We start from the raw sequence: 17,019 nt of genomic DNA on the forward strand, positions 1-17,019 counted from the left end.
AGAGAGAGAGAGAGAGAGAGAGAGAGAGAGAGAGAGAGAGAGAGAGAAGAAATCACTAAATAAACCAAACAACAGGAAACTCCCAGCACAACCACAGACATCCAATTACGTGGCAGGAGCCCCTGGGCGCAGGCATCCATCTTTTTGTCCACATTTGTCCACATGAGCAATAGGACTGTCAGAAACAGCACGGCTGTCTACAGCAGATAATGTATGTGTCAGAACGTGGGATTTAAAGCCAAATCAAAGTAAGAAGCATCATTTTTCCTGTTTATGCAGGTAAGAATTAAATTTACAGGACTGTTTGACTTGTGTGAAGCATTAACCTGATCTCTCCAAAGAGTGGGTGGAACCGTTGCCAAGAGTCTCAGTGTAACGGCCAAGGAACTTTCTAGAAGGCCACATAGTGAGGTGGGGGTGTGGGGGACTGGGAGGTGCCACTGCAAAGGTCCAATGACCTATGTTCTAGGAGCCTGTTCCTAAGAAGCTTCACCAAGAAAACTAAGGAAAAACCAAAACCAAACAAAACTCCACTCAAAGCAACAACAGCAGCAGCAGGAACTCTACTTACGAAGAGACTTAACACTTATGCAAAGAGGCAGATAGCAGAGACATTCCTAGTCAGCCAGTGCATCTTAAACTACCCCACCTCCCGGGACTCTGCATCAGGTTACTGGTCCAGCTGGTCAGATGCAGATGCCAGGGCCCCTTCCCCAGTGTGGTGAAGCAGCATCCAGGTGTGGGGACAGGCCCCGGAGTTTTTTTTAAACACACTGCAGATGATATAAGCTGTTTTATCTTTCCAAATGGAAGAAATTGGCTGGTTACAACAGGGTTCGATTCTCAAAGCATGCTCTCAGGTAGATGGGCAGAGCTAAAGCGACACATTTCATCTCCTCACGCTCAGCCACCCCTCACCCGGCTGCTCCCTCCCTCCCTCCCCCCCCGTGTGTGTGTGTGTGTGTGTGTGTGTGTGTGTACAATCTTCTGTCATACAAATGCCCACTGACCTGACTGAATGATGGGCGACATCTGTTGGTTGGTGGTGGACAGAGAAGGGTGCGATTTGAATCGGTCTCGCTCTAGCGTGGACACAGGTGTAATAAAATGGTTCTGATTCCACCCATCCTGTGGAGTTGAAAAAGAAACAGCTCAAAATGAGAACCAGCATGTCATTGCAATTAGGGCTATGAGGTCTGAGGAGTGCTCATCCTGCCACAGCTCCTCTCGGGGGTTACCTTTTTGTAAATGCTCCGGAGGTCCCGATACTGCCACAATGTATTCAAGACCTGGGCTGCCGCCTTCACCACTTTCAGAGAGGATCTAGGGAGAGACGTGGTTTAATGAAGCCAGGCAGCATGGCCACTCACTCTGAGAGACTCAGGCTGCAAAGCAGCAGCCAAAGGGGCAGGATAGAGGCTATCAGATTCTGTGGGCAGAACCAGAACCCTGGGAAGGCAAGTGTGTCCTCACCTTTGCAGCACACAGGAAGCCCCTGAAAGCTGTCACTCACACCCCATTTCTCCCATCCCATCTCCTCTTAAACTCGCAGCCTCTGTATGCTTGTTGTATCCAATGGTCAGGCCTCGACTTCATCCTACCTGAGTAAGCAGGGGCCTCTGACTCTAGCCAACCTCTCATCATCTCCTTCCACTTGGATTCTGAGTTACCACATGCTCCTCTCTGGGTTTATTTCGGGGTCCTCATCTCTCTGACACCCACTAACCTTCACTTCTATACATGAGTCATTTAGATGCTACTGACTCCCAGGTATATTTTTCTAGCTTAAGTGATGGCCCTGTACCCAGACTGTATCTCTCTCTCCCTCTCCCTCCCCCTCTCCCTCTCCCTCTTTCTCTCTAACTCACTGGATGTCTAATAGTTATTATCCCCAAGCATCCAAGTCCACAGCAAACTTGTCACCTGCATATGGCCTCTTTTGACAACCACTTTGGAGTCATACACATCAGTAAAACCTGTTGAATTGCTTTTCAACCCCATCAGCGATGCTGCAGCCACTGCACCCTAGTCTTTAGTGTGCGTGTGGGATGAGGTCGTGCTCAACATTGTACAAGGGGAACTGACCACGCCTCTGCCCTGCTCAGTGCTTTCCAGCAGCTCTGGTTTCACTCAAAGACTGAGACAACCGACTACCAGGTCCTACTGCTTCTTGGTCCTTTTGCTCCCTAAAACTCCCTTTTTCTCCCAGCACTGGATTCTGCTTTTCTTCACCGTGGGGTAGCCTCTTGCTGGACCCTCTGCTCACAAGCTTCTGCCCTAGAGAGGTGCAGCGCCCGCCCCACCCCGCCCACTTCCTTTTGGGTCTGCTTCCCACTATCATTAGGAGCCCTTCCTCATCACCTCTCTCCCCGACATGCTTGTCACCTTCCCTGACTTTGTCAGTACCATGTGCCAAGCTCTGTTGCTGTTACTCACTGGACACCTCATTTGCCCTGGCCCTGGAATGCTGGTTTGTGCTTCACTGACTGTTGTATGCCCAGCACTGGAACAGCACATGCATATGCAGTAAGTACAGGGGGAGGACCTCAAGGAAGTACAGTGCAGGGAAACCAAACACAAACTGATTTGCTCTAAGACTTTTTCTTTCTTTTCCTTTTTAAGAAGGATTTATTTTTATTTATGTGTACGAGTGTTTTGCATATATGTATGTATGCATGTGTACCATGTGCAAGCCTTGTGCTCTCAGAGCCCAGAAGAGGGAGCTGATTCCCTGGAATTGGAGTTATGGGTAGTTTTGAGCCTGCTGTGGGTGCTGGGACCTAGGACCTCTGCAGGAGCAGCGACTGCTCTTAACTGCTGATCTTTCCAGCCCTGACTGGTCCAAGCCACCCCAAATCATTTGCTTTAAATAAGAGATTAGAAACACACACACACACACACACACACACACACACACTTATGTGTATATCAAGTGTACATACCTTTGTATAAGTGCGGGCTACCTTGTGAACTTCTAAGAGTGTGTAAGGTGATCATATGACCGTGTGTGTGTGTGTGTGTGTGTGTGTGTGTGTGTGTGTGTGTGTGTAAAGAAGCCAGTGGAATGGGATCTTAACTGCCTGAGATCTTAACTGTTTCATTTTCTTACAAGGAAAGGTAGGGCAGATGGCTTACCCTTGTAATACTAGAATTCAGAAGACTGAAGCAGGAGGACTGCTATGATTTTGAAACCAGCCTACACAGTGAGTGAGCCTGGGCTACACAATGAGTGAGCCTGGGCTATAGGATGGGCTTTATTTGAAAGAGAAAAAGCAACCAAAACAAACAAACATACTATATACATTTGCTATTAATGAAAAATTTAAAAATGCAAGAAATAAGAAGGCTGACAGGCAATACTGTTCATGCTAACCTACGGTTTGAGGAAGGCACCTGGCATTCCCAGTTCAATTTCGCTGATCTGACACTAAGACAAATTTAGTCTCAGCTACAGCCTTACAAACAAAACCCTTTATTTTGCTATGATTCTTTCTGCCCACTCGTGCTGCTTCATCTGTTACTGTTGTCCAAGAGCAAAGGGAGACATGTGACTAAGCCCAGAGCAAACTCATGCGGAGTGCTGGTTTTCATGCTTTCTGGGCATCAGGCAGCAGAATCAATCTCAAAAGTGAGGATTTAAAAAGACATTCTTGCAGAATAGGCTTGGAACAGAGCCCATGGTGGGAAGGCAATGGTGCCCCCAAGACTGTTGTCACCCTGGTGCTTCTGGTTCTTTTAGGAGCAGACATAAGCAAATGTAGTTTTAGAGATAGCTACAGCCTGGGCATCTGAGTGTCTCCAACATTCCTAAGTACAAGTCCTAACTCTCAAAGTGAGAGCGTAGGAGGAGCAGCCTTTAAGAAGAGTCACCTAGAAGAGATTCTTCCATGTGAGGGCAAAGGTCACTAAGACTGGAAAGGGACTTATACCAGACAAAATCTGTTGGGGCCTTGATCCTGGATTTCACAGGTGCCAGAATTGTGGGAAATAAACTTCTATTGTTCGTAAGCTCCCTAGCCCACAGCATTTTGTTACAGCAACCTCAGAAGACAGAGTGCAGGAGTGAGGCACACTATGATAAAGGAAACACCAGCACATGACAAAAAGCACCCTTGCACCATTACAAGTCTTAGCAGATGTAGATAACATGTGAGAAATACAGGAATAAACCCTTGCATCAGGCATGGCTCCTGCACAGGGGCCCTCACCCCAGGACCCAGGACCGCACACTTACCTGTCTCCTCTGCCTTTGGTTATGTTCACCAGCTTCTCTATACCTCCCGAATCGGCCAGAGCTTTGGCATTCTCCATGTTTTTGCTGGTGACCTCATGCAGAGCACAGCATATGGCTGCCACGGTCTCATCGGACAGGATGCTGGGGCCATTGCCGCCGGGAAGCCTGTTGACCAGGTCTCGCATGGCGTATTTACCTGCCGGAGGCACAAGACTAGGGTCAACATCTCACAGGCATCAGCTTTTTATTACTGTTGTTGAAAATCCTCATAATTTGAAGGCTTTAAAAAAACAAAACTTCAAAAGAGATGTGAACATGGAAAAAATATTCAAAACCCACAGCAAAGAAAAAAGCACACATGTGACTTTGAGGGAAAGTTAGATTTGCTATCAACAAATGACTCTATAAAACACTGCTGTCACTTGCTAAAAGAAATATAACTCAGTATATAGACGTGCTCAGAGGAGTCAACTGGCTGCCGTACTCTCCAGTAATGGCTGTAATGAAGGCTTAGGGCAGAGATGCTCTTCTTAATTCCAGTGTATCAAAATGCAATTTCTTTTTTTTTTTTTTTTTTTTTGATGCAAAATAGCAGAAGGCAGTTTACTAACAAGGGCACTTGATCGAAACTCATCCCACACAGGGGAGAGAATTTCGATGAAGACCCCAGAAAATTTAAAACTTTTATAGGGGGAGGCACAAGGGGATAGACAAAAGCAGGAAATTCTGGCGCGGTTACATACAATTGGATATTTCAAACATCAGCACTTTGCATAAGCAATCAAAATGCAATTTCTACTCAAAGCTTTTCAAAAAACTTAACTTTGAATCTGGATCAACTAAGGTTGCCAAAACTACTTTTCATTAAATCTTTCTGGGTCTAGTCTGTCGAGTCACCTGAGAACAGTCCCCCACTTGAACAAAGCTGAGGGTTATATCGGCTGGTCTGCTATCAGCAGTTAACCATAGTTTCCTTAAAAGACACAAGGGAAAAAAAAATCTACTGAAATTGCAGGTCCATTATCTCCTAGAGGCAACGGTAGGAACAATGAGGCTCAGGAGGAGCCAGCTGAGGCAGGCTTGAGGCAGGCTCGGCAAGGCAAGCAATTCTTTACAAACACCCAACTTCCCTCACTCCTTTCCAAACAGGCTATCTCTAGATTTTTCAATTTCAATTACCAAGTGACAGTGTGGGATAAATGCACTGCAAACAAAAGAAATTAAGGCCAAAGTAAATATTTTCTTAGGCCACGCTAACCAGGGTTTCCATCAAAGCAGGGTTTATATGCCGCGGTGGCCGTGTCTATCACAGGCAAAGCTTGGTCAGAGCAGAGGTGGCACCAGAAGCCTACTGGATGAAAGTGGCTCCTGAGCACGGTGAGAGGGCAGCACTGGTGACTCCGAACTCTCACAAATGGCCAGAATGTATGATGACATGTGACTAGTCATGGTTTTTAGCAGTAGAAACATTCTGAATATGTATCTTTTCATAAGAAATTCAGAGTACGGTTATAACTTCTAAGCCTCAATTGGACTGGGCCACAGAGAGGCTCAGTGAGACTCCCTTTCTCAGGGCAGATCTACTCCAGAGGAAAGGAAGCATTCACCTGGACAATAATAACTGAAAGTAGCATTTCTGCCAGCCAAGGTGCGATGGCTTTGTCTTTGAGTCACGTTATTCCATTTAATGTTCAGTTTCTCCTTTAGTGGTGGGACTAGGCTTGACCTGAGGGCCTTGTGAGTGCTACATAAGCAGTCCACCATGAAGCTAACCTGTAGCCCTCCTTTTATATTGAGATGGGTCTCACTCCTGCAGATGGACTTGAATCTACTCTGTAGGCCAGGCTGGCTTTGAACTCATCATCTTTCTGCTTCAGGCTCCTAAGTAGATGTGATTATTGGCTTGCTCCCCCAGGCCAGGATCACAGCTAGTTTTAAAGCTAAATAATACTCTCATTCTAATGTTTTCTCTTACTCCCCCACTATTATTTTGTTATGTTTTAATATAATTGTATTATATAATATGTACATGTATAATTGTATTTTAATATAAGTTGGGTCTAAATTCACACAAATCCATAAAAAATCATGTGTCCCCATGTCACCAGCCATGGGGCTGGCATGGACCGTGAGCAGATGTAGGGTACTGTCCTTATTTTTCCTTACTTCCTCTAACAGTGACCCTGATGGCACTGCCAACTTCCTTTCAGAACCTGGAGGGAGCTCTGATTTCCACCCAGAAGCAGGAACTGGGCAGTAGGCTACAGGACACTCTGGGTTATGAGCTCAGTGAGCAGCAGGTTCAGGAGAGAGGGTCCAGCCCGTCGAGTGCCTCTCCTCTTCCTGTTACCATCAAACTGGGATAGGGCCGCTTGGAGACCCGACAGCTGCACGGTGTGCAAAGCACAGGGAGTCTCATTCTTGCCTCTAGGTATGTGCCGATGGACTCACTCTCTGTGACACAGAGGCAAAGGCCTAAAACATTGTGTGCAGGTAGCCTGGTCCTTACCTCAGCCACACCCTGACCCCGTCTTGTGATGGAAATAAAAGACAGTGGTTTGTCACTGGGGTGAGTATTCACACAGACCTGGGAGGGTAAACTATACAGTGTTCATATGGTTTCTTTTTGTTACTTAGAAGATGACAGTATTGGTGAATTAGCAGATATGAGCACAAATACTGGAAAAGGAAATTAAAATTTTTTCTTTTTCTTGCTGCTCAGGATATAACTTCTCTTAGGGAATCGAGACAGCAAATCCATCATCTAGCAGTGCTGTTATGTACACCTGAAATCATTGGAGATCTCTGGCCTTTCTGGAAATGTACCTTCTCAGGTCAACGTTTCATTAACGAGGCTGCCTATTGTTGAAGGAGACTAGTCGAAAAGCAGGGAATCCAAATATGTAAAGAAACGAGGAGCAGGCTCGGCTGCAGATACTTTTAAATGGCATGCATTAATAAATCAAGAGTTCGTAACTGTCACAGCTGCTTCTCTTGCAGCTCTACTCTGTCACCAGTACACAGCTGCTTCTCTTGCAGCTTTACTCTGTCACCAGTACACACCTATGAGCTCCTTGTTGCGAACATCCAGCGCCATGTTCCTCAAGGCAGTGGCCACCGAAGAGACAACTCTGTCGTTATCCATCCTTAGAAGCTCAACAAGAATAGGAAGCCCCTTCTCCTTCCGGACGGCCGCCCGGATGTACGCTGCAAACTGGAGAGTAAAGAGGCCTTAGTGAATAAAACGCAGTTTCACTCATGTGCTGCTGCAATCTACAGAGATAAATTAATAAATTAAATGTTTTTTGTCCAGTGGAGATTAAATCAGTGGTGCCGCCGTTTGGGAGATAGATAGGCTGGGTTGGCTGATTTAAAAAGAAATCCCTCAAAGCCTGAAGACCTCAAACCACCATCTGTCAGATTTCAGTGCAGGACACAGAAGGGGCGATTACGCTTCCTCTCAGATGGATAAACATGATTAAGGAAGGAGCCTCTGTCTTCTTCCCAGTTGGTCCCACACTGGGTCCAGAGGCATGGAGGAGGACGGCAGAGACAAACTCTTGCATACATTAGAGTGGAGCCTGGCTCTACTGGGTTACTGATCTTTTTAGCACACACAGCAACGATATTGAGAGTTTGGTAACCTGTCAAAAAAGAACTGCTGAAAAAATTCCTTTACTTGGAAGAAAGGGAATTCTCCACAGACACAAGGCACAATAATTCATACCCACAGCAAAAGCATGCTTGGATGCAAAATACATTCTCAGCCAACATTAGCTGGCTCTACTCTGTGCACCATGTGAACTGGAAAGCAGCACTGCGTTATTACTGAAGAAACAACAAAGTAATGTTACAGAATAAAGCAGGATAATTCAAAGAAGTTGCTCAAGTATCATCTGATATTTTCCTACTGTGGACAAAGCATGAGGACAGAGATCCATTAGCTCATGAGGACAGAGATCCATTAGTTCATGAGGACAGAGATCCATTAGTTCTCTGAGATTACTGTTAATGTTAAAATATGTGATTGACTGTCCAGTTTCTTGAATTCTAACAGAAGATTATGTTAATTACATACATAAGAGGAAAAAATGCCTTTTAAAGATACAATTAACATTCATTGTATGAAATGATAGCTTTTAACTTCCAAATCAAATGAAATCTACAGGGAGGAAATACAGTACAAGGCTCACTATTATAGAAAGCACTGGGATAGTGTGGTCAGCTTCCTGAAACTGCAAGATGCATGGCTTCCTATTTCCCTTGGAGACGACCAGGCCAGCCCAGTAAGCCTTTCTCACACAGCTGCCCCTGTATTGTGTGTGTGTGTGTATTACCATATACACACAGATTACATTTCTTAAGTTTTAATTATGTGTATCTGTGAATATACATGTGAGCACCCAATGTGGCCAGAGGGCATCAGAGTCCCTAGACTGCAGTTAAAGGCAGCTGGGGGCTGCCTGATGTGGTGCAGAAAACCAGACTCCTGTCCTCCTCAAGGACAGCATGCTTTAAGTGCTGAGCCATGTCTTCAGCCTCGAGGGTCTGAGGATTTGAGTGACTATTTACGATATTGAGAATTACTTCAATACAATGTTTATATTTTACATAAGCTTCCTGATCCCGGAATTTGAATTCTACAAAATTCAATCGCATGTGTCTTAATTGTTACAATTTTAACCATCAGGTAATTCTTTGGCTATAAAACAAATACTTATATGCCAGGAGCTGTCTTCGGTCTTCGTTGTTTATTATTTCACTCAGTGCTCTCAGCTACCTGTGTACAATATTCATGTCATCCCACAGATGAAGCTGCTGAGGTCAGGGATTGTCCACATCAGCTCATAGGAGCTGAGGTTCTTGAGACTTTAGTCAGCCTCAGTGCTAAGCTACTAGCACTTCAGAAACAGTAAATGAATAACCACATTGTCTTAGGTAACACCAGACCACAAGTATTTGTATAGACTCTCTGTCGGTCACCTGGATGAAATATGCACACCGGTGTCTCCTAACAGCGTTCAGTCATGGAGAGGACATCGAGTCCCAAAGAGCCTTATTTTGGGGGGAGTGGGATGAGGAGCCAAAACAGGAACTACAATCACTCTTTACCATGCATTTTTCAGAAAGTTTCTGGTGACTGAAACGATCACACAAGGACTGTCTGGGAAAACGAAAGATGACATCTAAATACTTTTAAGAAACTTTGTTTTGATTGTAGAAACAATAAGAAACCATTTTCATGTTTACAAGGTTACACATGTATAAAAGGACACACTTCCTATGCTTTGGAGGAGCCTGAGAAAACTGGGGTACTCCTGCGAGCACTGCCTAACCTCTACTTTTGGAACCAGGTCCCCATCTTCTCTCACTATGATGTGGCACTGGATCCTTCTGGGAAGCCCAGAGTCTAATTTTTCTTCTCCTTACCCCCCTGTAAAGCCACAGAAGTGACCCAACAGTGACCGCACTGGCTTCTCTTTGTTACTTATCTGCTGAACACCTCAGGGCTCCCTTGTCTGGGGGGTCAGGCTTCATTCCTGAAGCTCAGCATCCAGTTTTGGATGTGGTGACCAGCTCCTAGGCAGCTGCTCTGTCTGGTTCTGTTGGCTTTGCCTCAGAGCAGCCTACTGAACCCAGTGTCCTCACCTCCCAGAAGACCTGTTCCATACTGTCCGCCTTGTCTGTCCATCAGCTCCTCCTCAGACCCTGCTGGCTTAGCTTGGTTCGTCTCGAAGGACACCTCCACTCCTTTCTCCCTGATTTCCCTGGCAGGCCACCCTGGAAGTCGGTTTTCAGGATCACACAGCACGGAGCCAGTGGATACTGTAATATCTGCTCATCAACCTCAGATTATCAGGGAAGCGACTCTGTCATATTCATTTTAGGGTGCTCAAAGTGGCATCTTGTCTCCTCCCTAGACTGTATAACTACCTTTTATGAACAAACTCTATAAATAAGTGTGTCCCTTCTACCAACATGGCTGATCTGACCATAAAGACAGAAACAGATATGTACAAGGAGGAAACATCCCACCTTCCAGTTGCCAGCAGAGAGGTTCTGGAGAGATCCAGCAGAGCCTTCCAAGGTGGCTGGGTTGGAACTTTCTGCTAAAAGAGTCAGATATGGTTTTACCACTGACGGGTGCCAGAGCATCTCAACTCCTTTGGGGGACTTGGACAGTCCAGGGATAGGCCCGACTCCATCCCACTGAAAGACAAATGGCACAGGCTCAGTGGAAAGGAAGCGGGTAAGCCCTCTGGCTGCTAGGCATACATTTTGCTGAACTGGATTTTAGCTAAATAGTGACAGTCTTTTCTGCCAATTATGGCTTCTCACTCTCCAACAAGTAAAACCATAGAGAAAAGGAAATGCTAACTTGATCCTCTTGTGGAGTTCTCTTTTTCTTTTTCTTCTTCTTCCCCCAGCAGCTTGGTTCTGAGTCTTTGCTGGGAGACTCTTTTCCTAGTAAGTCATCTAGTTCGTTCAGTCCGAGCAGCCGGGCCTGAGGGACTTCCAGCTCCAGCCGGTATGACAGGTTCCTCAGGGTACACACGCAGTTCTCCACTGTCTGAAACCCAACACAGTGTGTAATTAAAAGCATTACACAGAACGGCTTGGCACTGCACACACCAATAGGAAATAAGTGGAGAACTCGAAGGAAACACTGCTGATTTAGAATGTGACGGTCTAAGGGGAGAAGTACGATTCTCAATCTTGTGGGCCAGGGTGCAGCTGTGAAGTGTGGACTGTGCTGAGACCTGGCGGGCATGTTCAGTGCCACACTCGGCTTCCATACCCCATCCCAGTACTTCCTCCTCCCTTCCCAGTCTTACCTCCGCTGCCCCGTGTCCTGTCTCCCACCTCTGAGGAATGCACTAATCTTTCTGTTGACATTTTGTCTTATGCACCTGTTTTTCTGTACTTTAAATCTTTAATTGGGAGCCAACTGTCATTCCAACTCAGATGTCTAAAGTCACGGGTAGAGCTGCCCCACCTGGCAAGTCCTCCTTCCCAACGTGCTCGTTTCTCTCAATGTCCTCCGCAGATCTTCTTGTTTAATGAGGCTCAACTGAAATCTTGGCTGTTTCTTTGGAGCACTCTCACCCCCCAGAGCTGGTGATTTGTTATGCTTTTCTCTCTCAGACTCATCTTTGTGACCCAAGATCTACCAATGGCTTCTCCTAACCCAGCTCAGCCCAACATCACATAGACACACACCTTGGGACTCCCGATACTCCTCTAACTTGGTCTTTCTGTCTTTTCTAGCCACCAGGGCAGAATTTGCTAGAGTATCACAAGAGGAAACAGGAGGGCATGGAGAAGCTGGAATGGGGCTGGGATGTGTCTGTGGTTAAGAGTAGGAAGAGAGCACAGGGCTGACACCTGGACCTGTGTGAAGTCCTTCACCATAGGTCACCATGTTTCCATGGTCCCAGGCCTGTTAAGTTGCTATATCATCCCCAACCTGTAATATTTAGACAGCCTCATCCTATGATGTGGTGAGTAGCCCAAGGCTGCAGAATTTCGGGGACCAGATGACATGTGAGTAGGTAGGCAGCTGCTGCTTCCGCTGCCAGGAGCCTAGGTAGCTGGGAAGGCACTGACCTTGCTGTCGTAATCAGAAGTATTCACACACGTGTGGATCACATACAACAACGAGTCCACCAGCCCCTCGCAGGACCGCATTTGTTTGCGTGCTTCCTCCCCGGCAGAGCTGAGGTTCCTGGATGGACAGAAATCCATGGGAGATGCAGAGACGAACTTACCCTTCAGCCATGAAGTCTAACCTTAGTGATCCCTGAGAACGGCAGCAGAGAGCAGCCACTGAAAGGTGACTTGGATATACCACCCACTGCTACTCTATCCTTTGTTCACTGAGCTAGCCCATTCCTTTAACATGACTAGTCAGTCACTTGCTCTCCTGAACCCTAACCTTCAGGGTAAGTCCCTTCTGTGGTGGTTCATATACAGGCTGTGATGGTGATTCCTGGTTGTCACCTTGACTACATCTGCAATTACTAAAACCCAAATCGCTGGGCACAGCTGTGAGGGATTTTTGTCTTGATTAAATTATTTGAAGTGGAAGGACCCACTTTTAACCTGGCTCTTTATGGTGGGAAGACTCACCTCTAATCTAGGCCACACCTGCTGGCAGCCTGTATAACGGACTCGGGAGGCTGGCTGTCTTTGCCTGCTTGTTTTCACTCTTGCTAGCAACCCTTTGCTGGCATTAGAGCTTACCTCTTTGGAGTTTTAGCTACACTAAAGACATTTGAGGCATCTGGCCTCATGAACTCAACAACTACTGGATTCTATAAGTTCTATAAATTATAGTAAATTCTGATAAATCCCACATGTATATATGAGTATATATTTACATATAATAATATATTATAGATCCCATAAACATATTATAGATCATATATATTTACTTCATTCTATAAGTTCTGTTCCTCTAGAGAACCCTAATACATAGACTTTAATTGATCACCATGGATTCACCAATAACTCTTACATCACCATTATCTTTTATGGTATCTACTGCCATCTTCCTGTTCCCTATTTGGATCTTTTTCATAGCTGAAGCCCAGTTCAGTTTACTTCACCCTGGTTTTACAAAAGTGACATTTGCCAAGGATTATAGCAGGGTCATGTAAGAGCCAGGGTTGTACCCTGGTCTGGATCTCACTGCCTAATTGGGTAGCTGAGGGGAGTGGGTCACACTTCTCTGGCTCCAGGGTGGAGGATGGGGTGCTGCTTCCTGCTGACTACAGGCCACCTGAGTGGAAGGACCTGCTGCTTTCTTGGCTCTTCATCCCCACCCATTCCCAAACAAGAGCTTTGAGTCACTGTGCAGAGGCTTGGGAGCTAGAGCTCAGGCTCTCTGTTCCAGAGCTGTTCAGATATCTTGGTTTTTTTTTTTGTTTTCTCTGTTCAGGACTAGGACTTGAACTCAGAGTCCTGTGCATGACAGCACTGACACCTCTATTCTGCAGAAAAAGCTCATGGTGGAACTGGGGAGCCGGGCTTTGCCTGTCACCCTGTCATTCTGCCAGAGCTCCTGTTTCATGTGCCTTGAGCAATAAGAGGCTGGGGTACAGGGTCACATGTAAGTGGGCATGTAAAAGTAACTTTTAGTCTCCTGAAGTAATTGTTGTCTCCGAGGCTTACTGCCTCAGTCTGCTGACCTAGGCCTACTCCTGGAAGCTTCTAGCCTTTGTACAATCTAATCTAGGCCTTGAATGTTTTCAGTCTCTGAGACTTACTGCTGAATAGGCTCACCCATTCTTGGTCTTTCTGATCTCTGAATGGTTGGTTCACCTCAGCCAGTCTGGTTCATAACTCTTTTCTATGCTAACTGATTCACTCTGGCTTCTCTCTTTGCCTCTCCTGAATTGCTCTGCTTGACCTCAAGCTAACTCTAACAATCTGCTCTAATCCGGCTCCTGTCTTTACCTGTGTCTAGCTTGTTCTCTCTTCAACCTGTCTCTGTAAAATTCTCCCAATAAAACTGCCTCCTCTCCTCTTTCTCTCTCTCTCTTCCTCATGAGAGTTGGGCAGATCCTATTCTGTCAAATCTTTCTCTGATTCACCATTTTGTCTGTCACTCAATTAGACATCACTTTCAATCATGGCTGCTTCCTTCTGCAAACTAACTTTACCTTCACTGTTTGGGATTAAGGTGTGTGCTAAGTCTAAGCCATATCCACCACAACTACAAAGGTTTTTTTTTTTTTTTTTTTTTTTTAAGTAGATAATACACATAGTATGATCAAATATCCTTTAACACTGGTAAGCAAATAAGGAACTGTTCCATAAACTTATAAAGAGAACCATAGATTCTCTACATTAAAGGTAATGACTAAGGGACCTGCACTGGGCTGACTTATAGAACTCAAAAGCAACAGTTGTTGAAATCATAGGACTCTTCACATCCTGAACTTCAGTGACCATAACCTGAACTGAAACAAAAACTAGGCCACACTAGACCCGAAGTAAGTATGAAACAAACTGCTACCACAGGAGAAACTGTTAGAACTGCCACAAGAGACCTCAGGCTAAATGGGCCTTTCTGAATAAATTACAAGAGTTATATGCAAACGTGGAAGACAGTTGCCTTGGGGCCACCAGCCTTGTGGCCACAGTGTCTCCTAACACAGGAACAAAATCTGCACCCACTTTTGGGGGTGTGGGGTGGACACTAGCCAGACAGCACCCACTACAGTCAATTTACATTTTTTTTTTTTACTTATGACACATTCTTTAATCACGGAATTAACTGGGAAGGAAGCACTTACCTCAGGCAACCTGTCGTGTTCCGCAGAACCAGCGAGGTCTGAAATTTAATTTTATGATCATCATCAAAGGAAGAGTTATTCCAACCAGAATGTGGAACTATCACAGTGTTGGTTAAGGTTGAGAGAGCATCTCGGATGATTGTCATCTTTACAGCATCACACGAGGATAAATTCCAAAGAACCCCTGGAAAGAGAAAGTTCAAGCAAAATTTATCAGAGATCCTGCATCTTTAAGATAGAAACAAACACACAAGCCCTAACTTATAGTACCCCAACCAGCCTCTAGAATTTATGAATTAGACAAAGTTTCGTTTTCTCAAAAGACTGGCATATTTCCACTCCATCAGCAGGAAGCTCAGCTTCAACAATCTCCCGAGTACTGTGTAGTACATTTTTCTATAGGCACCGACAGCATGGAGGGTTGCTATATTTGCTTCATTTTTCTTATGTAAAGTTTACACATTTTAAACTTTTCTTTGATGAGTTTTATTGCTATGTGTTTGAAGACTGTAAGTTACGGACGCTCCTCTTTAGGTACAGGAGAAAGGATTAAATGACGTGTGTTAACTTATTGCCATAACTCTGTATGATTTTATAGAAATGGGATCAGTCCAAGATGTCATGTACTCTAGTGGTGTTTTCACATCCACTTGCTTCTTGAAGAAAGAAGGAAGGAGGTGGAGGGGGGTGCAGCTGGCTTTCCTTGCCTCATAGTCTCTCGGAGCCCCACACTCCTGTTGTGTTTGTGACCAGCTGCTCAAGAGGCTGCACCAAACCATCAGCGCTGGACACTGATGGGCCGTGGAGAGAAGGGGCTGGCACAGTTTGCCTTTGACTAGGTAGGGGAGTGTGGTGGCTCTCTGAATACAAGTGTTCTGATCAAGAAGAGCTCTAGGCCAGACAAGACCAAACACTGTTGCTCCAAAATGCTGTAATCCAAGGAGCCAGCCTGGAGCATGACTGAGTAGTCCTTCTCTGACTGTAAAGCATAGGAGGAAGGTAGAGAGCCTTTGCATCTGTGGGAGGAGAGGAGAAAGCAAAGGATAGCCAAAGAGTTAAAAAAAAGAAAAGACACTGAAGCCGGGCGGTAGTGGCGCACGCCTTTAATCCCAGCACTTGGGAGGCAGAGGCAGGTGGATTTCTGAGTTCGAGGCCAGCCTGGTCTACAGAGTGAGTTCCAGGACACCCAGGGCTACACAGAGAAACCCTGTCTCGAAAAACCAAAAAAAAAAAAAAAAAAAAAAAAAAGACACTGACTGCATGCCCGAGGGTTGCCTTCCCTGGCCATCCTGAGACTAGAGATGTGTTCAGTAATGGAGACTGATGCTGTGTACTGTCCTCACCCTGTGCTCTGCTTGGCCTCTGCCTGTTCTCCTCTCTCGCTTGGCCTTGATTTCTAGACCTCATTAATTTGGTTTCTCAGCCCCCTTCCCCAAAGACTTCCGCCCTTGGTCTTTCCCACTCACTATAAGCACAGCCTCTAAGGACTTTATCTCGTGTGGTGCTCATCTATTTGGACCCAGGCTAGGTCTCCTCTAAGGAGGGTGGATACGGTATAAAGGGGGGATCTAGATAATCCAGTATCTGGAAGATAAAGTCTTTGTTTATGAAAGCTGATTCTTCTCATTATGACCTTTGTTTACATAAACACAAGGTCTCACTGAGGAACTCTGCATGTATACGCATAGGTGCTTAGGAAGAGAACTTAAGTTCGCTGTCAGACTTACTTGTTTATGGAGTGTTTTCAGGGAATGGTTGGGTACCAGCTTACAAGTTGGGTTTGGCCAGATTGCCTTAGGGGTAATTGGGAAAGAAGTAACTGAACATGGCCATATTTAACTTTGCTCCATAATAGCCACCACTGCCTGGTTCTGTTTCCGATGTAAAAGACATTAGCTGAACATTTTCTTAGGGAGAAACATTGGAAGACAATGATAGACAAGACCAGAGAGCTAGCTCTTGGCTGGTCTGTCCTGACCAAGGAACAAGAGAAAGGAAGAAGACAGAAGAGTTAGAGTGAGTTGAGGCATAGCAGGGTTGGAAAGGCCTTAACAGTTTCTGCTAATGAAGCCATCACAGGCAACCTAGGGTACCAGTGTGACTACCCAGGAGCCACTATATGCCAGCTAGTGGCAGCATATTAGCTCACTGGCCATTGATGGGGAAAATGTTATTACCTGAAACCACCCCTGCTGACAATTCGGTGGCATGTGATTCCTAACATGATTGCTGCAATTCTCTTTCTGTCAAAGCCTTTCCTGTTCCTTACTTCACAAGACAGAACTCTTAGGGACAGCTTCATTTTCCAATAGGCTACTTTCTTCATCAAAGAATAACTGCAGTGCAGTCAAGTAAAATGCAAGGCAAGGCTTTTGCAAAGCAACACCCATCACATCAGAGGCTGTAAGTATAACCAGACGGACAGGTGCCCTCCATTATCCATGGGTGGGGTGGGGCAGGGGGATTGATTCTTGGTCCCCTCTG

At 45.6% G+C, this 17,019-nt stretch overlaps 1 protein-coding gene across 16 annotated transcripts in view; it reads right to left on the bottom strand.

Annotated features, from left to right (window-relative positions):
• The window catches only part of Pkp4 (plakophilin 4), a 206,894-nt gene that overhangs the window by 5,820 nt on the left and 184,055 nt on the right, over nt 1-17,019 (bottom strand). For 15 of the 16 annotated variants that reach the window (XM_028769332.1, XM_028769318.1, XM_028769324.1 and 12 more), the window contains 8 exons: nt 14,536-14,719; nt 11,843-11,960; nt 10,614-10,805; nt 10,271-10,444; nt 7,298-7,448; nt 4,235-4,430; nt 1,239-1,323; nt 1,011-1,128 (listed from right to left, as the gene is read on the bottom strand). In XM_028769332.1, the coding sequence (XP_028625165.1) occupies nt 1,011-1,128; nt 1,239-1,323; nt 4,235-4,430; nt 7,298-7,448; nt 10,271-10,444; nt 10,614-10,805; nt 11,843-11,960; nt 14,536-14,719 (1,218 nt within the window). Of the gene's footprint in view, nt 1-1,010; nt 1,129-1,238; nt 1,324-4,234; nt 4,431-7,283; nt 7,449-10,270; nt 10,445-10,613; nt 10,806-11,842; nt 11,961-14,535; nt 14,720-17,019 lie in introns of those variants that run through there. The other variant, XM_028769328.1, reaches the window with a different exon arrangement.

This window comes from Grammomys surdaster, unplaced genomic scaffold (genome assembly GCF_004785775.1).
Source record: "Grammomys surdaster isolate TR1022 unplaced genomic scaffold, NIH_TR_1.0 191, whole genome shotgun sequence".
Classification (NCBI taxonomy): domain Eukaryota; kingdom Metazoa; phylum Chordata; class Mammalia; order Rodentia; family Muridae; genus Grammomys; species Grammomys surdaster.